At 43.5% G+C, this 25,020-nt stretch overlaps 1 protein-coding gene across 2 annotated transcripts in view; it reads left to right on the forward strand.

Moving 5' to 3' along the window:
* Dock1 (dedicator of cytokinesis 1) overlaps window positions 1-25,020 on the forward strand; it is a 503,223-nt gene that overhangs the window by 418,893 nt on the left and 59,310 nt on the right. For both annotated transcript variants that reach the window (XM_034495028.2, XM_034495020.2), the window contains exons 32-37: window positions 819-877; window positions 8,162-8,310; window positions 17,842-17,927; window positions 18,114-18,270; window positions 23,392-23,432; window positions 24,921-25,011. In XM_034495028.2, the coding sequence (XP_034350919.1) occupies window positions 819-877; window positions 8,162-8,310; window positions 17,842-17,927; window positions 18,114-18,270; window positions 23,392-23,432; window positions 24,921-25,011 (583 nt within the window). The remainder of the gene's footprint in view (window positions 1-818; window positions 878-8,161; window positions 8,311-17,841; window positions 17,928-18,113; window positions 18,271-23,391; window positions 23,433-24,920; window positions 25,012-25,020) is intronic.

Consider the following 25,020-nt stretch of genomic DNA (forward strand, 5'->3'; position numbering starts at 1 on the left):
GTGCAAGAGACTTTAATAAGGTGGCAGCCAGCTGGGGATTGTTGATTTAGCAGCCAGGGCTGCTTGCCTGAAGAGCCAGGACACCATAATCTGTGATCAGCTTTCCTTGGCGCCTCAGCTGCCACAAGGAAGAAGGGAGCAAGCTTGACGACACAGCTGCTCAGCTGCAATGCTGTATGATAATTTCGCAAATTATTATTTTTAATATAATCAGCTTTTTCCTTAGGCACTAAAAGAAAAAGTTAAATTGCTCACAAGCTAATAAAGGTTTATCTTCCGAAGCATCAAATTCTGTTTACTCATGAAACGCACACCTCCTCTCTTTGCCCACCGGGAGGAAAATTAGCATTTATTTTCCCAGATAAACAAAAACTGGTGGAATGTTTGTTGACATATTTGGGTATTAAGCTCTTGCTTACATTTAAAATGATATAGAAGAATGGGGAAAATTTGGAAGCTGCCTTCCCCAACTCTCGGATTTTATTTTCCTGAGGGGAAACTGCTATTCTGTGGGTAGAATGCTCTTGGGTGACTGGATGTGCCAACAGCAGCATGCATGGAAGACAAACTCCCTTAGGCCCAGGGACACAAGACTGAAGAACACAAGACTGGCTGTTCTTCACAGCTTCTTCCTGCTCCCTCGGGATGCTTTGTCATCTGGAATGATCCCCATTCCCCCCGCCTGGAGCTCTAGAAATTCTGCTGGTGGCAGATGTAGTTGGAACTCTGACACAGCCTTCATCAAAGTCCATGATGAAGCCCTGGGTTTGATTTCCAGTAGCTCTGTACACTGATGTTGCCTCTCTCCTTCTTTCTAGGTATGGAGACATGAGGAGGCAGATTGGCTTTGAGATCAGAGACATGTGGTACAACCTGGGTGAGTAGATGGATGTCATCTTGGGAATGGGGTGAGCACCTTGAGTTCTCTGTGCTGTGACATCAGCCCCATTTTCCAATGTTGATTGTGTGTGTGTGTGTGTGTGTGTTTATGTGTATGCATGCACATGTGTGTGCACATGATAGCTGTAGTTCAGCCTTTGTTCCTTAGAGACCATCCAATGGTTTTTAGAGCAGGACCTTATCGGTCTGTAACTTGCCAAGTTGACTAGCTGGCTGGCTCATCAGGCCCTAGGGATCCACTTGTCTCTGCCTCCCCAGCACTAAGGTGACAAGTATGAGCCCCTCACTCCGCTTTGTTTTGTGTGGGTTCTGGTTTTGAACTCAGGTCCTTCTGGTTACATGGCAGGTAATTTAGTAACTGAGCTATCTCCCAAGCCCTTTTGGTATATCTCAAAGATCTCAATTGTTTCTATTACTGGGATAGCAATCTCTGCTTCTTCCACAGTAAGAAAACAGATTAAAGAGAGGAGAAAAGCATCTTCCAGCGGCAAATAAGGAAATCCAGAAAGTGCCCTCTGGCGTCAGGCAGGCACATAGCTTGGACTGCCATTACTCTGCTCCCAATAATTACCAGACTGATATTTGCCATCACTCATGTGTTCAGCCAAGCAGAATCTACCTTCTAACAGGTTTATTCACCCACCCAAAATCTGCAGTTTCTTACCCTGCCACCAGGTGGCGGTAGCACTGTGTGCTGCCGTGATCAAAGAAAGCCATGAGAGATCTGTTTAATGATTACAAACAAATACAACCTCATTCAGGAGTCAGTTCATTTACACAATGTTTCCACTACATCTCATCATTAGCAATAGGAAGTTTTCTACTAAAACAGTCTCTGTTAAGATCTTAACCAAGGGCCAGCAAGTTGACTCTGTGACTAAACAAGCCAACAAGCCTGATGACCTGAATTTGATTCTGAGATTCACATGGTTGAAAGAGAGAATCAACCCCTGCTAAGTTGTCCTCTGTCTCTGGTGGTGGGTAGAATTTTTCAAAAGACTTCCAACTTAGACACCTAGTAATCCCGTGATATGTCCAAAGGATGAGCCCAGTAGTGAGAGTCTGAGTCTATTGGAATAGGGAAGGGGGCCGTCCATAGGTAATGTCAACCAATTTTCCTGTGTCCCTTCTCAAAATCACATGCTAAAAGATACATTTGTTATTTTACCTAGACAGCCTGGTGCCCAGACTAATGCCAGACAGGAAAAAATATGTTGTGTATGAGAAAGAGAGTAATGAGAGGCAAAAGGACCCTGACATGGACAGCTCACTGGGACACTGTATTTCTCCTCTGAGTGACATGTTCTCCAGACCCAGCATTCACAAAGGAGATGGCATGAGTGCCATTTCACTTGCCAGGCTACACTGTCCCTTTGGCTTCTCTGGGCATAGGCTTACATGCATGAGGCCCTGGACTCAGTCCAAAGTACTGCAAAAGAAGAGGAAAGGAAATGAGATTCTGAGCTTACTACGCAGAGGACTGAGGGATCAGTGAGCAACAAGGGGCCTGTTTCTCCCCTGATAAACAGTGGCTGCTGTCCCAGGCATCTCCAGCATCTTGCCATCTTGCTGTGGTCCTGTAGTGACAGGGTCATTGGTTGGAATTGAAGGAACTGATCTCTGGCTCCAGGTATTATCCAGAGATTATTCTAACTGATGAATTAATGAGTCTTCTTGCCTTTCCAATATTTCTGTTTTAATTTTTTTTTGAAGTTTTGCTTTTTGGTTTTTGGGTTTTGTTTTTTTTGTTGTTGTTGTTGTTTTTGGGTTTTTTTTGCAATGACCACAGTATGTTTCTGTTTTACATTTTATATACTGACCCTGAACTTTGTACTTTTAAAAATGTTTATCATACTATTTTAATTATATAATCTTTATTATTTGGGTTTGTTGTTTTATACATGTATGTGATTTTTGAAATATTCACCCTCACTGTTCCTTTTGCCCCCTCTAACTTCCTCTAACTCCCTTCTGCCTTCCCCCACTTTCATGCCCTTTTTTCTTTTTTTTTGGGGGGGGGTGTTACTCGGTGAGTTTCATTGAGACTCTTCCTGACACGTGAGTGAGGATTATGTACAGAAGTATGTGCACCTTGCCCATAGCTGCATCCCTGAAGATGTTTCTCCCTCCTCTAGCAACCAAACTACATGTTCATATTTAAGTTTAGTCAGTGGTACCTCTGAAGCTCCAGAGGTTGACCTTGAACCTGTCCCCATCTCTTCCCATGCCATTTGCCATGACTGCCAGGAAGGAAGGAAAGATGGGCTTCAGGAGGAGTGAGGTTCTCCACAGTGCCTCCTCTGGAGCCCACAGACTCAGGTGTGTGCTCAAACTTTACTGTCCCATCCCAGAGTGGTGAGCTCTCTTGACGGTGTCTGTCATTATTCTCTAAATAAGATGAGCTCAGCAATAGAGACTTTTGATTCATAATACCGACAGGAAGCTAACGGAGGGGAGCCCCACCCCCCATCTTGTCACTCATTAATGTGAACATATAACCAACATCTGAGTGTTTCAAAGCTCTCTTGTCAGAGGCAAACAACAATTTGGGTATGAGAGCCATGCAGGAGATTAAACAGAAGACATGACCTTGACTATACTGGACCCTTCCTGCTCTGGGTCTCCATGGTTCTGGCCTACCTGCCAATGGCGCTGTGCAGGCTGCTGCTCTCCAAACTCATAGCATCCAGTCATGATTTCCCAGGATATACACAGCCTCTTTTCCACAAAGCTTCCTGTTTTTTTGTTTTTTTTTTTTCAAGTGGGCTCAGGTTTGGGAATATGTTGGCAGGCACATGCAGCCAGTTCTGCCAAGAAAATAAAAATAGAAGTCGGATCAGATGTGTTCCTCACCTTACAATTAGTCACCTGTCACTCCACCAGGGCTGTTTGTGGTCTCTGGGGAGGGAGGGCTGTCTCACACAGGTGCCCAGCAGCCCCAGGGCACAGATCAGAGTCTCCTTGCTCAGTGTGGTTACAAGTGAAGACCCAGACCTGTTAGGTGGGACAGGGCAACAAACTCTTTTTGTAGAACCCAGCATGTCAGAGAGAAAATCAAAAGCATACTCTTTCAAAAGAGATCATTTACCAAACTCTCCAGTTACTTATGAGCTCAGCTTGGAGGCAGCCTACAGGGCCACCTCGTCTCCCCAATCCTGGTTCCACCATCTACTTTTGTTTATTACACCCAGCCCTCAGGAACCAGCGCATGCTCCCTGACTCCATCTGGCTGAAACAAAAATGCTCACAGATCTTTTTTTGGCCTTATTTGGCTTGGGCTATTTTCCGTGTGAGAATCCCCTTCTCTGTATTTTTAGGAATGCACAAACTGACTGCTTTTCCTTAAACCCAGATATTGCACCATTGACCCTAGATGGAAATGATGCTAGGTTCCCTGTCCTGTGGTCCTTTTGTGTGCACAATTTTCCTACAATAAGACCCTGTTCAATGGTTGGGTTCCTGAATATCAGAAGTGTCAAGGCGAAAGCCTGCCTTTCAGAGGAAGTCAGATGCCACTCTCAGAGGACTTAGTGCTATGTCCTGTCACTAGAATAGTCACTCCAGGCAGGTCTTGGAGTCGGGGTAGAGAATACAACTAGGGGACCTAAGATAAAATATTTTACTTCGTGCCATGGTTACTTTTCTGTTGCTGTGATAAAGCACAATGACCAAAGTAGCAACTTACAGAAGAAAGGATCTATGTCACCTTAAAGTGTGTGTGTGTGTGTGTGTGTGTGTGTGTGTGTGTGTGTGTGTGAGAGAGAGAGAGAGAGAGAGAGAGAGAGAGAGAGAGAGCACATAATGGAAGAGGAGGCATGGCAGTGGACTGCTGGAGCTGGAAGCTAAGAGATCATGTTTCCATTTATATCCAGGAAGCAGAAAAAGGAAACTGGAAGTAGAGCAAGGCTAGAAACTCTCAAAGCCCGCCCCCAGTGACATACTTCCTCTATCAAGGCTGTACCTCCCAAAGGTTCCATAACCTTCCCAAACACAGCCGTTGACTCCAGAACAAGAGGTCAAACCCCTAGCTATGGGAACATGTCTCATTCAAACCACCACCATTATCTTGTTCTGCCTTTCTCTCCAAAGGAAAAGAAAACTGCAGGAGTCTTCTTGACCCTCATTGACCCACATCCAGGTACATCATTAGATTTCATCCAGATGTGCATCAAGGGAAACCCCAAGTATGAATGTCCTAAATAATTAAATTAATACGAGCATCCAACAGCCCTGCCCACCTACTAACTCAGGGACTATGGACTTGTAACAGTTCCATCTCCAGGAATATCGCAGCTCAAAGGTCTCAGGCTACTCCAGCCAGGTGTGCTTTCTGTACCAAAGGGAAGGGTGGTGATCCCTGGAGACACAGCTCTTATTTTCGTGTAGCTTAGGTTTTCAATGGCTGCCCCGGCAACCATTTGCTCTGCTTTGTATGCTCCTCCCAGCGTGGAACAATAAAAGCTGCGAGTGACAGACAGAACTTTATGACACTGAAATTACAGTTGATGAACAACTTGCTGTCACGATCTCCTGCTTTCTGAAGCATTGGCTCTGACATCTTTTAGGCATAATACAAGAAAAATGTCACCTGAGAAATTGAATATAATGGCATTTTCAGGGGACCACTTTGCGGCGCTTGCACGCCTCTCAAAAGTGTTAAGCATTAGGGAAATGGGCAGAATCACACCGTTGTCGCTTCAGACTAGATATTATCTATTTAGCAAAAGTTGAAAATTTGGATTCTAATTAAATTCAGGTTCCTTATCAGAGATTACATTTTGTACCTGTGTCCACTTCGTTAAAACCATCTTTTGGCTTATGAGAGCACTCTACTTTCTTATGTATGGTTACTTATAATAGACACATTCACTTAACGACTCTCTTGACAGAAATCTGCATTTGTTGAGCTATAAAGAAAACCAAATTCTGTATTGTGTTTCCTGATTGTGTCGAAGTTATTAATGAGATTAATTAACTCCAGATCAGCTGCTAGTGTTAATAAGAAAATGTCACAAATAATTCAGTCAGGTGTATCATTTCTCCTGCACCCTCCTTTTATATGCGGGAGTGAGACAGTGCTGGTTAGAGTTCGGTGACTTGAAGAAAAAGGGAGCATTCTGCAACGAAGGATGAGAGATTGCTGCCTGGGAGCTCCACCCCTGCCTCATCATGTCCCCTCAAGAGGCTGGTGTATTAATCAGCATTGTAAGGAAACAGAACTGTTAATGTGGTGTGTGTGTGTGTGTGTGTGTGTGTGTGTGTTAGAATGACTTAAAGGCTGTGGTCCAAGTAGTCCTATAATGGCTATCTCATGACATAAAGGCCAAGATTCCCATGATTGTTCAGTCCATGAAACTAGGTGTCTAAGCAGTCCGATAAGTTGTGCTGGTATCCCAGGGAAGACTTAGAGAGCTATTGGTCTTCAGTCTATCTTGGAATCCCTAAGATGTAGGTTCCAATACCAGCAGAGGAATGCCCCGGCAACAGGATGGATGAACTTTCCAGCAAGAGTGAGGGCAGGCAGGCAAAAGCAAAAGTTTCCTTTTGCATCCTTTTCTATAGGTTGCCAGTATTAGATGTTGCCCAGATTTAGGCTGGGTTTTCCTACCTACAATAATCTAATCAAGAAAAATCCATTGCAGGTATGCCCAGCTGCTTGAGTTTGTAGTTGATTCCAGATGTTGTTGGTTGACAACAGAGATTACCCATCACCTTTCTACACAGAGCCTACCTGCCTCTGCATAGAAAGGTTCCTGGAAGCCTCACTTCTGCACACCAGCAGGGTTATGAGCTAGGCCTTGCCACTGCCTTCTTCCCTTACCTTCCATGGCTCTCATCAAGCCCCATATACACTCATCTGTGCCATTCCCCAAGCATTCTGAATTCAGTGATGGGAAAGTCCACCAAGTAGGCTTAGTAGGCTTGGCCAGCCAATGAGCCCGAGGAAACCACTTCCCCAGTGCAGGGATACAAACGTGTTCATCTCATCTTTGCTTTTTATCATTTTAAGTTCTGAGGATCAATGACAGGTCTTCATGCTTCCAAGGCAGATCCTTTTACCTCCTGAGCCCAACAAAGATGTTCTTCACATAACTGCATGCCAGTCATCCAGTGGTACGAGGTAGCAGACCCTGCCCTTTCTGCAATTCCATGGTCTAGTGGGAGCTCTGTGTGCTTTGACTGCAGTCATTCAGAAGTCACAGAGGGGTCAAATGGACCACACCTCTCCTTGCCATCTTGGAGACAGGGAACTTAGGAGACCTGCACTCTCCCTGTCTCAGCTCCCATGCCTGTCAGATGGGGCTACCCTGGCCCCAGTCCCTTGCTGTGTCTAACTGAGTAGCAGGGAATGAGCATGACTTTCATTTATGTGCTACATCTGACTGCCGGTGAAACCACCTCATCTGGTCAGTATATAGGGAGATCTTTTCTCAAAATAAGCATCAAACAACCTCTTTAAAAGAACAAAAATAAATCTAATAGTACATGGTCTCATGCAGCACACTGAAAGAGCCATGCCCACAGGTTACAAGTTTTTAAAATATTTTTTATTATTATATGTGCATGCCTGAGATGAGGGAGGGGAACATGCCATGGACATGAAAGGATAACCCTGTAGGGTTGGTTCTCTCTTCCTACCTTTATGTGGGTTCCAGGGTCATACCTGGCGCTTGGTGGCAGATACTTTTACCTGCTGCGCCATCTTGCTGACCAGAAATACATGTCGAGGATAGTGTCATTGCTTGCTCATGGTTGAACTCTTGAATTCTGTCCACATTTTTGCCCTTATGGGTGTATATTGGTGTGATGTACATACATGTGTGGAGACTGGAGGTTCACTTTAAGCGTCACCTCTCCATGCCCTCTACTTTCTTTACTGAGACAAGGTCTCTCACTGAATTCAGAACTTACTGTGTAGGCTAACCTGGCTCTCCATACTGCCCCAATCTCTGCCTCTCATGCACTGGGATTCCTGAGTGCTGCCATGCCTCCCCAGTCTTTATGTGAATGCTGGGGTCCTGAGCTCCAGTCCACATACTTACATGACAAATGCGTCATCTACTGAACCGTCTCCTCATTCCTCAGTCCACACATGACTTAAGGTACTCAAAATCCTTAAAAGCAAGATTGGGTTCACAACCATAGAAACTCCATTCAAGATCCTAGGGTCTGTGTTGTCGTGCTCTGTGTTCCCAAGCCCCTTTTGAAAATTCCACCCCTTCTTTTTAAAATAATACATGTTGCATTTCTTGATTGAAAGGTCAACACAAGATAAAATTCATCCCAGAAATGGTTGGCCCAATATTGGAAATGACATTGATTCCTGAGACAGAACTTCGAAAAGCCACCCTTCCCATCTTCTTCGACATGATGCAGTGTGAATTCCACTCCACCCGGAGCTTCCAAATGGTAAGGATGTAATGTGCAAAAAGTGTGAAGACCAGGGGACAGATCAGAAACAAAACAAAAAAAGGAAAAAAAAAAAAAAAAAAAAAACCAGGAAGACATAGATGATTCCAGAGCTAAAGATGACACACAAAAACAGTTCTCCACAGCTCAAAGAAAACGCGGTGACCATCTTTGGTGAAAAATCTGTCATCTTCGGTCTTCCTTGTTAGGAAAGGGGTCATTGGCTTCTAGCTGTCTCTTACTGGCTTTTATAGGGACTTTACATCAAATCGTAGATTAAAGCCCCTTGAGGCTGGAAGGAAGCTCGATGGGCAAGCTCTAGATGCTTTAGAGCATCTGCTGTGCAAGCATGAAGATCTGAATTTGAATCACCAGCATCAATGTTAAAAAAAAAAAAAAAAAAAAAAAAAAAAAACCCTAGCATAGGCATGCATACCAGTGCTAGGGCATAAGTCATAGGCATAGGTCATAAGACCGTAGCAGGGCATGGGTTGGCTTTCCAGCTGCCAACCTAGCCAAAAAGGTGAGCTTTGCGTTCAGTGAGATGTTGTCTCAGTTAATAAGGTGGAGACAGAGAACAAGACACTTAGCATCTTCTGGCTTCTGCAGATGGGCTCTGCACACCCAGACACATACACACTCACATAGTGTGTGTGTGTGTGTGTGTGTGTGTGTGTGTGTGTGTGATTTTTAAATCTTATTTTAATGGGGCTATAACACTTCAAGAAGCACATTGATTCCTTTTTTGCTCTAGGCTGCTTAGTTTCCCTACCAGTAAGTGTACCCTGTGCCTGCTCGTTCACGTAACTTGAATTCATATTGAATGTTTCCTCAGTATACATACTCAGAAATGCAATTTTAGAATCAAAATGCTTTTGTACCGTTTGACATTATTGCCAAATTGTTTGATATTATTGCTATAAGCTTTGACCTGCCTCCACTGCTGCTGCCTCAAAAGCCTGGTCCCAGTGTCACTCCAGGCTTGCTGAAACTATAAATTATAATCTAAAATACTTTTTTCCCAGGCATAAAATTCATCACACTTTTGAATTTCATATGAATCAAGCACAAAGAAAGACTTGTGAAAACTGCTATTAAATTTAAAAACTCAGATAAATGGAGAAAAGGTATTTATATAGATAAATGTCACAAGCCCAGAAAACTAAAATCATAAGGCTTGAAAACCATTTATACCATTTCACGTTTTGAAATATAGTCTTTGGGTTAAAGTAAAGGTCAAGGGTAGGTGAAATGAAGATGAATTGGGGGGGGGGGGGGTGAGCAGACTGCATTTCCCCTCCCTCCTCTCAGTCTTTGGGCCTGGTTGCTGTATTGTGGAGGTTTCTAAATAGTTTACAATAACCTTCTAAAGAGGTGCTTCAAATGTTATAATCTCCCCCAGGTTTGATGGAGAATGATATGAAGCCAATGAGAGCCATAGAGGCAGAGATGCCAGTCTAAACACTCCTTTGGGCATCCAGACTCTGTTCTTTGTTTTTGCACAGAGCTAAAGTTCCTGAGTCATAGAACAAACAGCAAGGCTCCCCAGATCCCAGCGCATGTTCACTGACTTAAAACACACCTTGCTTGGATATAGGCAAATAAAAGCACAGCCGCAAGCAAGCAGATCCACAAAAGAGATGGTCTCAGACTAAGCATGGCTTCATACTCCTTCAGCACTTTGCTTAAGTCTCACTGGCTGTTTTCCATTTGTGTGGAGACACTGGGTTGCGTGCATTGACAACTCTCTAAGCAAAGCAAATCCAAAGACGGCAAACCGTAAATAAAGCTTGTAGAAACAATCTTGTGATTACCGGCTTTCCCTCCTCACCAGAACAAATACCCCAGATAATCTGTTTATAAAGAGAAAGGGTTTGTTTTGGCTCCCTGTTTGAGAGAGTTTCACTCGTCACCAGCTGTCCCTGTTTGGCGTCTTTGGTAAGTCAGCCCATCACAGGATTGCAGGATTGGAGGAGTAGTGAAGCAAAGCCATTCATCCCAGGACCAAGTAGAACTGAGGCCATGTTGCCTCTCAGAGGGGCACCTATTGGTATAATTGGCCTAGACACCTCCCACACTAAAGGTCTCCTGGGGATCAAGCCTCTATCACAGGGAACTTTGAGGGTATACTAGAGAAGCCAACTGTAGCAGGTCTCTTCTGTGTCAGTCTGTTTCTGGGGGTTGGGGAAAAAAATCACCTACCTCTGCTTCTCAGGAAGATGCCCTGCCCAGACCTTCCCAGCACCCATTTTTCTGCTAGTATCCTGGCCACTCACTTTTCCAGTATAAGGTTGTTACAGTGGCCTTTGCTTGCCCTCTCTGCCTCCTGATCACAGCCATTTGAGAAGTCTCACCATTCCTTATGCATTCTCACCTCCAACATCCATTCTTCTTCCCCCTGCTCCCCCACACCAAGGCTCTCCTGGACCACAGCACTTATCTGTTGACTTCCTCTGTCCTTCTAGCACCTGCCTGCTTTCACTCTGGCACGTCCTTGTCAGCCTGTTCTCTTAAAGCAGAAGGCACGATTCCTGTTCCTTATTGGCAACCTCTGCAGATACATCCTGACTGGGTGCGTGCTCAGCCACCGGGACACAGCTGGCTCAGCCTGCCTCTCCATCCAGGAGCTGCTGGGATGGGGACGGTTGGCTGCTGTTTAACTAATCCACCACAAATGCAATTATCTAACCTGATTAGTCACATCAGTGAGGGCTTAAATTGCCTCCACTTTTATAGCAGATGCACAAACCTAATGGAGTGAGGGGAAGGCATTAGGGCTTTTTGTTTTTCAGCAGCTTTAGTGTTTTGGTCACAGGACACAGCATCTTCTAAAGATTGCACTTCCACAGCAGAGAAGTTGATATGTTGATGTTCCAAAATATGCACTGTGGCCAGGTTATCTTGATCACTTGTAATTGGAGTTTGGAGGTAACCTCTTGGGTTCAAGGGGAAACCTCCAGTTTACTTTAGATTAAATGGTATCTAACTATGACTGGAGTTTTGGAAGCATGTGCTGCAAGTTGGCTTCTCCTGAGTTGCCTCAAGTTGTCGCCCTTGCACATCCCAGCCACAGTGGTAACATTTTACTAGCATGTTCTTTTCAATCCAGTCCTGAGAGAGCAGAAAACTTCCGAAACCACTGTGTCCTTACCCTGTCCAGCCTCTCCGAGGTCCTTCCATTGCCTGGGCTCCTGTGGTAGAATGATGGGGTGGCATAGAGTTGCCCATTCAGGAAGCACAGTCTCCTGTGGCCTATGACAACCTTTCTAGAGCTGTATTCCTTACCTCAGTTCACTGAGTCATCTTGATTTCTTCAATTCTGGACAGATCTCACTGGAACTGTGAGCATCTATAGGGCTTAGGGGTGTGGCTCACTTGGTAGAGTGTTTACCTGGCATGCACAAAGCCAAAGGTTTGATTCCCAAACACTGAATAAACCAAGCATGGTGGTAGGTGTTTAATCCCACCATTTTGGAGTGGAGGCAGGAAGATCAAGATTTCAAGGTCATCCCCAGCTGCCTAGCAAGTTTGAAACTAGCCTGGAATACATGAGACTCCAGCTCAAGAAACAGTCTAGGAAAAGGAAAATAATAACAGGAAGGTTTATGCTCTCTAAATGCTGGTAAACATCACCTGTTTATAGCTCAATTGTACAGGGACTGGGCCCAAACAGGTGGATCTGTGATCCAACATGAAGGATCTTAGACAAAGCAGAAGCATTTGAAATAAAAGGCAGCCTCCGGTCCTTTCAGAAATCCCTCCTGGCTATAGACATGTATGTTCTTCTGGGCTAGAACAGCAGATCTGTAGCCCCTTGGGAGGAAGACATCATGGTGTCCTGGTTGCTCTTTCCTATCCCCAAATCTTCGCTCTTGCCATTCCTCTGTGCCCCACACAGTTTTTGGAACATGTCCTTTTCCTCCATGGTTGTGGGTGCTCCAAGTAGCAGAGGCAAGACCACATGTGGAAGAGTTTCAGCTCAGGGGCCTTTCATGTGTCCCTAGGATGATTCCTCCTGACCCTGTAGCAGCTGCCATTGACAGAGGGACTCCCCTGTCATTTCTCTGACCTCTCAACATGAGTCTCCCCACAGCAGAAATCCATTTCTTTTCTTCTCCACCTGTTTCGTGTCTGACTGTTATGAAAGCCTGGCTTTTTGATCCTCTCAGTCCTTTCTAAGGCTCTTTCACTATCTGGTTGTCCCACACATCCACCTAAGTCATTCCCTCCTTTCCTTGCTCTGTTTCTCCTCCAGGAAGTCTCTGTCCTCCACCATTGTAACATGTTACCTCAACTCACCCCTGTTTTCATGGTCCCCTGTCTGAATCCTCCTTCCACCCTATCCTACGGTAGTATGGAAGAGGTGAGGAGATGGCCAGGTCTTCTTGTCCCATCTGTCCCCCACCTCCACACACCTGGCCTTGGTAAAGGAGTGATGAACCGTCTCTTGGCATTACCCTGACTCTTCTACTATCTGACTGAGAGCCTTCCAGAGGCAAAGCCATCAGGATCGCAGCCTCACACTGCACCTTACTTCCAAAAACTAAAAATGAAAGGGGAAAAAAAAAACCCACACTTTAAATTCTGTCCTGACATATTTTTAAAGAATTCCATTTGTTACAGCTTTGGAAATTCAGCGCTCACAGCTGAGAAGGGTAATCAAATGGCCATGCAGGCTGCATAGCACTGATAAAAAAAAAAAAAAAAAAAATGCAGTGGAAATGGCGAAATCTTGTTCTCAATCATGGGGTTGTTTCATGTCATCTTTGTGAGACTCAGTAAACTGCTCCACCACCTCCAGACACTCCCATTTAGTAGTAACAATATAAATGAGAGTAATCTTGGTGTCATCCTGAGTTTCTGTTTGAATAATCTCCCCCTGCCACCCCTGCTGCTTACCTTAAGCAAATAGTTATTCGACTTGTTGGAACAGTGTTGGAAGCTTCTGCCACTTGGTTAAAAAAAAAAAAAAAAAAAAAAAAAGCCAGTACAATTTGTAGTGTAGTATGAATGTAAGTCTGGTGGAAATTTTATCTTGTTTATTCTCCAATTCGTTTGGGAGTTTGATTTGTTGGCCTGTTTATTTGTGTTCTTTATTTCAAAAGAAAACATAGTCATATTGCTTTCCATGCTTCTCGAGGAAGCGTGGCATAGGGAATAGATTTGACTTCATTGCGTTCATTCCCAAAGGTGGTCTGAGAGATCTTGACAGCCAATACCTTTGACTCTGAGAGTTCTGATTATATTGAATTCTGTTCTTTAAAGCCTTCCAGCAAAGACACACTCAACCTCCCATAGTCTCCTTCAACTAAATCAAACTTGACTCTCTCTGAGGCCATTTTCTCAGAGTTCACTGTAATTGCACTAAGCCAGAAGATCCTCTTCAGGTGAGTTGTGAGTGTCTGCAAGGTATCAGTCAGCAGCTGAGCCTCCCTGCTCCGAGGGTACAGTTTTGGGGTCTCTCAACTCATGAACAGGTCACAGAAGCTTCAGGGTCAAGGAGCTACCTACTTGACAGACAGGAGAAAAATGAATGTTCTTTTTTTGTTTTTTTTTTTTTTTGTTTTTTTGTTTTTTTTTTTTTTTTTTAATATGGGATGAAATCCTAGAGATTAATTAAGTATGTAATTAAGTTTACACAGTGGTTAGGGAAGATAAATGTAATCTACATAAAAATATTAGTGTGTCTGAGCACGGGGGATTAAAGGCCAAGGGACAGATTGAGGAATCTGTCACTGTTAGGATATTATCAGGAGAGCTGGGAGACCAAGGCTTTTAAGCATGGGCTTGTGTCTGCTGAGGCTTCTTCATGGACCTATTTTTCACACAGACTCAGTCAACCATCTTCCTGTTTCTAATGGGCTCTTGTAAGTCCAGTGAGTAAGGTTGTATGGCTCCAGCAGATGGGCCAGCTCCACAAGGAGGTGGAGGAGACAAAAGAGGTGATTCTTTGGTGAAGCTCAGGAAGTTGCCAGGCACCAAGGTCCTACCTTGCAGTATCTTCTGAATTTGTTTTCATGCGAATGGTAGGGGAAAGTAGAGCACCCTGGGGCAAAGAGCAATATTCACCAGAAAACTCTTTTGCTACGAGATACAGCAGGCTACACTCGTAGACTCAGGATTTCAACCAGATTGTGATAAGCTCTTAGTCTTTGTATTATTTACATCCAGATCTCTGTGTTAAATAATCCTGGCTACAATACAGGTGTGATTTTTATACATGTATAAATATATTATAATGATATCTGACCAGCAGTAAGGCTGGTTAGATGGCTCAGTGGGTAGAGCCATTACACACGCCCACGATTTTTAATATTGGTAAACCTAACCCCAAATTATACATTTCAAATGAATTATCATAGGCTTTAAGATTTTCCATGGCTGGGATCCCGACTTCACAGTCTCTGAAATAGTATTCAATAGCCCATAGCTGACTTGGGCAGTAAGATGCAAAACAGCAGCTTTTTTCTTAGTTAATTGAATTTACAATATCAGTGCCACTGAGGACAGTCTGTCACAGCCAGTTGAAAAACATCCTTCCAAATGCCTTTACTTGATGGTCTCTTACATTTAATATTCTCAGGGGGATGCTGATATCAGAGACTTGAGGTGCTCTATTCCGTATTTTAAGTTGGATACCCTGTGGATGTTTTTGTAGCAGTATTTGTGATTCAGAAAAGAGAAGGAAATATAATGATTCTGCTTATTCCGTCAGTGAGCCTCCACCACCATTTGAGTAGCACAATAAACACACTCTAATTTTATCCCAGCCACAGAGCCCTGCTGCACGGCACCACTGTAGGCTGACAAGGAACACAATAAATACAGCCTTTATAAAAAACCAGCCCTTCTCTATCAGCAAATGGACTGTCTCCAGTTTATTGGGATGGGGCCGTTTAATTCTGATTATGATAACAGGTCACAGTACACTAGCATATTGATCCTCATATGTTCTGTTTAAAAAAAAAATGGGTGAAGGCGCAGAAACGAGAGGCTAGCTGAAGAACCCTGCCGCTGAAGACCTTGCTGCTACGCGGCAGAGTTGCCAGATGTTTGTGCAAATGTTCACCCTCGGCCTGGAGGTTGGTAAATCTAGAATCAACTGTGCTGGGACGCATGCACCATTCAGCCACTCTTTTTGGAAAACATTCAATTCCTCAGTCAAGTTTGATAAGCAGCAGACTGGAGGAGCCAAGGCTTCATCCTCTGCATGTGTGGGACAGCTAAGTTTACACACGGAAGCATGTTCTTTTTATAAAGTAGAACTCACATTCCAGTGTCTTCTGACTGGGGAGTGAGGAACAATTTTAAATGTTTCTATGTGTGTTTGCCAGTGTTAGAATAAGTCACACTTCTCTGAATTGTCTATACCTTCTCAGTTATATTTCTCTTACATGTACATTCGAGTACTAACTCTGGATAAAGTTGTCGGGCTCTCTTTTATGTCTCAACTACTTGTTGTGAATCACACATGCTTACATACGCCCTTGATCTCTGTCATCTCAGACTGTTTTCCCCCGAAAGGTGAGAGTGCCTTGAAATGCCATCTAGGGGCTAATTGCAAGAGATCTCCCTTGTGTTAGAGTCCAAAGTGAACAGCCACTTAAAGGAATCCTTTCTGTAAAGAAGAGAGTCATTGTGAGCTAGTAGCAAAAGGTGGTCATTTCACAGTGAACGCATTTTCCTTGAGACTCCATGTTGAAAAAGGAAAAAAGCCAAGTCAATCTCTCCCTTCAATGGAACCATCTCTGTTTCTGAAAGCCTGGAACTTCTTAAGCCTAGCCATCAAAAAGTGGTATTTATCTGGGAGGAGAGTGTGAGAGGGTCGGAAAGACTGAGGAGATCATAAAGGCTAAGGTAGCTGGGAGGCTGCCAAGTTCTTAGTGCTGAGGTAGAAGCACCCCCTCCCCCGCCCTAACTTACGTTTGTGCTGCAGGATGAAAGTGAGGCTCTGAATACTGTGTCATCATAGGAACAGGAGAGTCTGAGCTCAGAGGCTCTTCTGTGGGCCCTGCTTTCTGCTTCTCCAGAGCCCACCATTAGCTGCCACTGCTACAGTAGCACTTCCCATGCCCCATGTCAGTGTCCTGTGTCTAGTATTGTGACTCAACCATGTCACCACTTGGCTGGACAAGGCCCAGAGAGCCAGTTGTTTCAGTACTAACCAGGCTACTCTTGCTGAGGCTACTTGAGCTCAGTTACTTGCATCCCTGGGTATAGCTCACTGGTAGAGGGCTCATATGATAGACAGGAAACCCTGGGTTCCATCCTCAGTACTCCATAAAATCTGATATAATGATACCTGTCTATAATCCCAACACTTGGGAGGTAGAGGCAGGAGGATCATAAGTTCTTCCTTGGTTATACACTGAGTTGAGATCCTATTTTCAAATACATGGGTCACCAAACAAATTTGAAATCCACACAGGGCAACATATTCATTTCATAAGGCCAACTGTCTCAGGCTTGTCTTCAAGCCTCAATATGGCAGTCACTGAAAGAGGAGGCCTACTCTCTCTTGGCTGTCATTCTCATAAGACCCTTGTCCTCATAGAGGACCTGGGGATTGCTGCTGAGAACTGGGTGTTTGGATATCTTTAAAGGGATCCTAGAGACCCTCACATCTATGCTCTCGAGTTCTTGATTCTGGGCTTTGAGTTCAGTTGCCCATTTCCCTCTTGCTCACTTCCGATGGTTCAGAGTGTGGATGTCTCCATCTTTATAAGAACCCATGCTCTTCTAGCCACTCCTAGTTTGGTAATCTCAGGCTTCCCTTCGACCTGGGTATCACCTGGCTATCAGGGAAGGAGATGGGGAGACATGCTTGTTATTATGAAGGTGTTTATTTCCAGTCCAATCATCCCTAGAAATATGCTGGGAATTTCCCACTCTCTGGAATTTAGGAGATTTTTTTTTTTAGAGATATAATCAATTAACTCTGATGCTCACAGTGTCCAGCTTGAGAGAGTATATAGGATGAGTGTGGAAATGGACCATCTAAAAGTGACTGCTAATCTCTGCTTCTGGACCCTTCTGCTTTGCTTCCAATAATCCTGTTTGAAGTGGAGATCTGTCACAGAGTGGCAGTGATGTGGTCCCATAGATGTTTTCAGATTGCCCAGAACACTAACCTAGCAAATGAAATGCCACCTGCTCCTTCCCAGGACTCGACACCCTATTGTACTTACTGCTTGTCTGTAGAGATAAAGATGGCTATCTCTCTCCATTACGCTTTGATTCTGTCTCCTACAGTTGGCTTGACTTTCCTTCTATGGCGTTTATTCCTCCTACTAAAATACATGCATCCTGGCTCCATTAACTGGGAGAGAAAGCAAAGGTTCTCTCTGAGGCTGGGAGTCATTGGATGTCTGTAAGGGCTCAGGGATAGCATCTCTGAAATGAAGTCACATTTCAAAGGCAGAGGGTAACCACCCAACAGTGACCCCAAAGACGTAAATGTGACTGAGACCCACATAGTCAAATGGAATATCTGCCATGCTAATTATTTACACTTCCTCTGTTTAATTATAGTTTGAAAATGAGATCATCACTAAGCTGGATCATGAAGTGGAAGGAGGCAGAGGAGACGAGCAATACAAAGTGTTATTTGATAAAATGTAAGTGTTGATTCACGGCGGGATTTATGTCAGGAGAGAGACAGAGAGACTTGTAATTAGACTACAATGAACTTTGTAGCCCAGAAATAATTAAAATGTGTTAATAATGGGAAATATTTTAAACCGTGCCTCAAGTTTCTTTCTTGGAGTGTGATTAACAAGGTGTATGTAATTATTTTTTTTCAGCCTCCTGGAGCACTGCAGGAAGCATAAATACCTTGCCAAGACAGGAGAAACTTTTGTGAAGCTCGTGGTGCGGTTGATGGAGAGGCTCCTGGACTACAGGACCATCATGCATGACGAAAACAAAGACAACCGGATGAGCTGCACAGTCAACGTGCTGGTGAGGGAAGCCTTAATTAAACCTTCTATCTTCACAGCACGCTGCATGCAAGTGGAGCCAGGGCATTCAGGAGCCCGGAGGACAGCTGGCCTTAGAACACTCCTCAGCACAGCATGGCTGCCCCCTGCCTGGATCAGGGTGGGAGGTCCTCTCTGGTACTGGGAAGAAGGACAGAGGATTACCTGCCTATCTGCTCTCAGCCAGGCCAAGAGCTCGGCTCTCTTCTGAACATTGCACAATGTCCCTGCTGTGGCTGAGGGTGGCAAGCTATCTAGTATCATAACCAAGGTAGCACCTTGTGAATTCCAGATATGAAGACACTCCCTTTATTAGAGCAGAGTCATGTGCCCTAGTGAGTGTCCTGAATGGTAGCGTCCTTATCCTTAGTCCTGAGAATATGATCCTTTTTGGAAAAAGGTGTCTCTCCAGATGAGACCCAGATAGCTCAGTTGGTAAAGTCCTTGCCTTAATAACCTGAAGACCTGAGTTTAGTCCTCTAAAACATACATAAAAATAACCCAGGTGTGGTGGCTCATAATCCCAGCACTGGTGAAACAAAGACAGTTGGAAAGGTGTATTCCTGGGTCTCAGTGGGCAGTGAGCATATCCCACTTGGTAAGCTCAAGGCCAATGTGAGACTCCATCTCCAAAAAAATAAAAACAAAAACAGAAAACAAACTGAGGAATGACTGACAGCTTAGCTCATACTCTTACTTACACTCACACATGCATGTATACACACACATACACACATGCTCATGCTCACACACACATGTGAGTGTACACATACCCATGCACACTGAAGCTTGAGATGAGATTAGCCTGGGATGCCTAGGTGGATGAGGGTTAAATCTATTCAAAGGAGTTCTTATACAAGGGAAAAGAAGAAGCTGAGTGTGACAGTGTACTTGGGGAGTAGAGGCATGAAGATCATGAGAGTTCAAGGCCAGCCTCAGCTATATATCTTATTTAAGACCAGTGTGGGCTGCATAAGCCCCTTGTATCAATGCACCATGCCCAAAAAGGAAGCAGACACAGATGTAGAAGAGAAGCCAGGTGAACAAGGGACAGCAAGGGACAGCAATTAGAGTGAAGAAGACAGCGTCCACAGAACTCCAGGAATCTCTAGAAGCTAGGAGGATCAAGGAACAAGTCTCCCCTAGAGCCTTCACAGGGAATGCATGAGGCCCTAACTGACACCTTGGCTTTAGAACTCTATGACTATGAGGAGATCTTTGTGCCGTTTAAATCCACCCAATTTACGATCACTTGTGAGAGCACCAAGGGACACTAGTGCAGGGTGGATTTGGTTATGCTTGACCCAGCATGTTCCTACTATGACTGTGATGCTCTTGGGTCTGTGGACACCGTTCCTTCTTAAAGTGCATCCAGGAAGAATGGGAGGGCCAGTGCACTGTTAGGAACCTTGAGGACACACAAGCTCAAGTCCAAGGAGTGGCTGGGCTGGCCAACCTCAAACCTCCGTATATGGATGTACTTCCCAATCAGGCTTTAGGGCTCTCTGCACTATTACCCCCATAAGGAAACATAATGGCTGACTCCTGGCCAGGTAGGGCTATCCTCTGCTTCCCTCAGCTGTCTCTAGGTGAAAATGCAAGACAATACTATTCCTATCATGTCTAACTTCCTTTACTGTTCTTCCCAGTCACTGGCCTTGTGATTTCAGGCCATGATCCAGTCATTGAGTAGCATATAAGCACTTGCCTTCACTTCCTTCCATATTGGACATTTGTGTCAGGAGGAACGTGATATAGCATTCATTCTTTATAGAGTTACCAAAGGGGTTGGAAAGATGATGGCCCAGTGAGTAATGTCACCTGCTGAGTGATCTTCAGACCCTGAGTTTGCATCCTGGTATCAACAAAAAGTCAGACAGAGGGCATATGTGCCTATAACTGCAGCACCGTGAGGGACAGAGACAAGAGGATCTCTGGGGCTTACTGACCATCAACATAGTTCAGTGACAGGTGTTGTCTCAATGGGATAGAGAACAGCAAACCTGACATTCTCCTCTGGCCTCTGAACACATTCGTGGGTGCACACACACATACACACACTCACACACACACACACACACACACAAACACATGCACACTTACATGCACACAAAACACACACTAACTCACAGTCACACACACCACACACTAACTCACACAAACCACACATTCACACATGCACTCACATATACACACTCACACACACTCTTACAGACCACACACTCACACTCATACAATCAAACATACATTTAAAAAAAATCAGAAGGAGCTGGAGAAATGCTTAAGGTTAAGAGTGAGTATTGCTCTTGCAAAGAACCTGAGTTGTTCTCAGCATCCATATCAGACATCTCTAAGCATCCTGTAACTCCAGCACTAGGGGACCCAGTGCCCTCTTCTGGCCTCTAAGGACACTCATACATTGCCACAGACATACATACGTACATTCATATAAATAAAGTAAATCTTTTTTAAAAAGGAAGGAAGGAAGAAAAACCTGAGATATTTGAATAAGAAAAATTAACAGAAACAGTCAATTTAGTCTCTGCTTCTCTTAGAATCAATGTAGTCTCTGTCTTGCCATGAGGAACATTTCCTAAGAGTTCTGGTCCAGTCGCAGCCTCTGTCTGCTATCTGGACAAGCTGTTAAGGCTGATAACAAACAGTCTGGTAAAGAGTTTTTCCTTCCATAAACTATGATGTCTGTCACTTGTGGAAAGAGCTTGGGAATCATCTCTCCTTTAATAGCAAAGGAAAAGCCTAAATAAACTAGTGAATAAACTAAAAGACAAACAGTTCTTTTAACATCCAGCTTCTTAGACTAACAAGTTCTCCTTGAGCTGTGGAGGCAAGAAGATGCACAAAGTCACACACAGCTGCTGGAGCTGAAATCCAAGATAGTAGAAACCCTGGCTGGACATCACCATCCTCTCGGCATAAAATAGCCATCCTAAAAACAGAAAGCACACTTTTTAAGGGACAGAGAAGCCATCAGAGCCAGACATGGACACAACAGGGGTTTCACAGTTATTGGCCCAGGCATTTCAAATAACTGTGTGGACTGAGGAGATGGTTCAGCCAGTAAAGAGTTTGAGGACGTGAGCTGGAATTAAAATGGGTACAAGAGAGGCTCATGGGACGTGGTAGTGTTTAGAGACTTGTGAGTGAGAGGTGGGAAGAAACGGCTTTCCTCACTCCAAATCTTTTGTTAAGTCTCCAACTGTGGCTGGAAATGCCCTCATTACTGCTTGCCTCATAGGGACCAGGGCTCCTTCAAATGTCAGATGCAGCTCCAGGTAAAATGAGTTTTTCAATACAGAACCTTGCTTGTTGTCCAGATAGTCTTTCTTTCAGACAGACCGGCCTTTTTGATCTGTGAGGTTGAAGACTCACTGTGTGTATGCCTTTACAGTGTTGATGTTTGCCAGCTCCCTAGGACACTCATGGTAGAGTTTAAACGTCATTCCTAGATGCTAAATTTCATGATGAGGGGTTCTCTAGGCCCCACCCCTTACTGAGGAGTTAGTGGCAGATGGTAACTGTTGGAATGACTATGTGGGTCCTAGTTGAGTTCCTGTCCTCCAGCAGATGGCTCTTCTCCCATGCATATGTGACAGCATGAATTTGATTTAGTGGGTTATCTCCAAAAAAGATAAGAAGAAATTAAGTTAAGAGAGGAACATTTGGGGGAAAGTTCAAGGGGGTCATTGGATATGATCACATTTTATTGTATGCAAATATGAAATTCTCAAGAAAAACAAAAAAACAGATATAGAAAATAAAATGACTCTCATACTTCCATTCTGTAGGCCCATCTGAGTTGACTCCTGCACCTTTGTAGTGTCTTATGTATGATCTAAGGTATAGAAAGTAGTCCACATTGAAAAGAAATGTCACTAGGAGGGGAGAGTAAGGAAGGGTCTCCCGGTGTCACTCAAACTGGCTTGAGAGTCTCTACATAGCCAAACTGGTAATTCTTCTGCCTCAGCCTCCCAGTGTTGCCATGAATGTGTGCACTGCCATGCTTACCAGAAGTGTGACTTTGGTATAAACATTGAGTTAGATGAAGAAATGTGTAGAAATAGCCCACTTACTGGAAATCACAAACTAACTTCTCCACCAGAGCTTTTGCACAAGGGAATTTCTTCTTTCAGACTTCCTTCCTTCCTTCCTTCCTTTTTTCTTATACTGTGGTTTAGGAGGAACTAAACTGCTTATTCAAATAAGACTGACCACAATGATTGAGACATTGTGTTTCCAGAACCTTGTTCTTAACTGAAAATGGGTGACTTTCAAATGACCGATATAGGTTTAGTCCTCAAGTGTCTAAAGTGTTTGAGATATGATCCTTACCAAAGCAAAAGTCAGGACTAGTGTTATATGCTCAGAGCTTGGGTGAATTCCTTCCTTCCTTCCTTCCTTCCTTCCTTCCTTCCTTCCTTCCTTCCTTCCCTCCTTCCTTCCTTCCTTCCCTCCCTCCTTGTTTCCCTCTTTTATCTATTTATTTTTTGTATGTAAATTGGCATTTTGACTGCATGTATGTCTGTGTGAGGATGTCAGATCCCCTGGAACAGGAGTTACAGGTAGTTGTGAGCTACCATGTGAGTACTGGGAATTGAACCCAGGTCCTCTGGAAGAGCAGCCAATGCTTTTAACTGCTGAGCCTTCTCTCCAACCCTCTTTTTTCTTCTTTTTTAAAGTGAACATCCATTTTTCTTATACTGTGGTTTAGGAGGAACTAAACTGCTTATTCAAATAAGACTGACCACAATGATTGAGACATTGTGTTTCCAGAACCTTGTTCTTAACTGAAAATGGGTGACTTTCAAATGACCGATATAGGTTTAGTCCTCAAGTGTCTAAAGTGTTTGAGATATGATCCTTACCAAAGCAAAAGTCAGGACTAGTGTTATATGCTCAGAGCTTGGGTGAATTGAGAAATCTACTCTGTACACACTGGGTCCACTGAGTGTGCCAACCACAACTGAACCATGGATTTGCAATGTTGAGTTGTTGTTTTAATTTATGTTTTTGCTTTGTCGTTCTTTGTATTGTGTTGTATAATGGAGTCAATTTAAAAAAAACATGTCATGGTTTAATTTTTCAGAATTTCTACAAAGAAATTGAAAGGGAAGAGATGTATATAAGGTACGTGTATTTCTGTGTGTACATTGTGATCTCTGAGATGTGTATAAAGTAGGTATGTGCTATATTGGCTTGCACCCTCTGTGTATTCCACACTGGCCAGCACCCTGTATATGTGTTGTAATCACTGTGCAATGTATAGAAGGAATGTATGTGCCAAGCTGACTGGCACCTTGTGTCTGCCTTGCCGTCACCATGAGATGTATCTAAGGTATGTAATGCACTGAGTTGACCTGTACCCTGGGTGTGAGTTGTAGTCATGTTACCTGTATATAAGGTATGTATGTGCCAAGCTGGCCAGCATCCTCTGTGTACATGCTGGTACCCTAGTAAGTCATGTGATCAAATGAGAAATCTGGTGATAAATTTTCTAGAAGTAGACAATATAATTTTGTGGTCTGTTCTTATTTAACTAGTAACCTATTCCCACATGGCTATGTCTTTCTCTCACAGTAATGAAAAATGTTTTATGTGGCCAGCTGGACTTGATTCTTTATTTGCTTTTAAGATATACCAGGGACATAGCCCACTGGTGGAACACTTTCCTAGTTTGGGGAGGACCTAGGTTTGATCCCCAGCATCATTGGATGATCAAAGCACTTGATTAGAGTGACACACTATATTTCTCAGTCTCTTTTCAGGTTATGTGGCCCATAATTAGCAAGGTGACAGACCAGCTTAAATGAGTGAGGTTAGCTTTTCACCTGTGTGACAGAAAGCTTGGCTGTGTGAGCTACACAGAGTGTACTTGCATGGTTTTGGACTTCTTATTTTTTTACTTTTTCTTTTAAAACATACCATATGAATATAATAAACTTAGGAAACAACCAGCCTCTTTGATCCGAAATGTGTCTGGCTGTAGAGTAAAGAGCACCCCTTTCTTCCTACAGCACAGACTTCCTTTTGATCAAGTCCACTGTCATCTCTGCCTTTTCTTTTTTTTTTTTTTTTTTTTTTGTCTTGTGGATTTAGATCTTTATGGATTTCTGTGTATATGCATTTTGACGCCAGAGAAATGCACAATCTAGATTGTCTACTCTCATTTCAAATGTTTGAGAAATGTAACTGGAAAAAAATGAAAAAAATAAGGAACCCTGCAATGAAATTTTTATCTTTATATATTATCCTCATTTTTTCCTACAAAGATGACTTAAAATTATATATTTGTATTTATGTGTGCCAGCATATACCTTTATTCATATATGTATGGTATATATCTGTATGCATATATTAGTAATAGTAGTAGTACATTTATTCCTATCAGTTCTTTTTGTGTTTTCTACACCAACAGTTTTCAAGGCATTATGAATTATGAACATAGTAAAAAGAAAGTATAGCTATGAGTTACTGTTGAATGTCAAATTTAGTACCTGCAGTCCTCAACACAAATTATCTTGTGACTCCTTAAGATTGTAGTCCTATTTCATCACCAGGTACTTGTATAAGATTACCTTGTGAGTCCTTAAGAATGTAGTCCTATTTCATCACCAGGTACTTGTACAAGCTCTGCGACCTGCACAAAGAGTGTGACAACTACACAGAGGCGGCCTACACCTTGCTTCTGCATGCGAAGCTTCTAAAGGTAATAGAA

The sequence above is a fragment of the Arvicanthis niloticus genome, chromosome 1 (assembly GCF_011762505.2).
Source record: "Arvicanthis niloticus isolate mArvNil1 chromosome 1, mArvNil1.pat.X, whole genome shotgun sequence".
NCBI classification, from domain to species: domain Eukaryota; kingdom Metazoa; phylum Chordata; class Mammalia; order Rodentia; family Muridae; genus Arvicanthis; species Arvicanthis niloticus.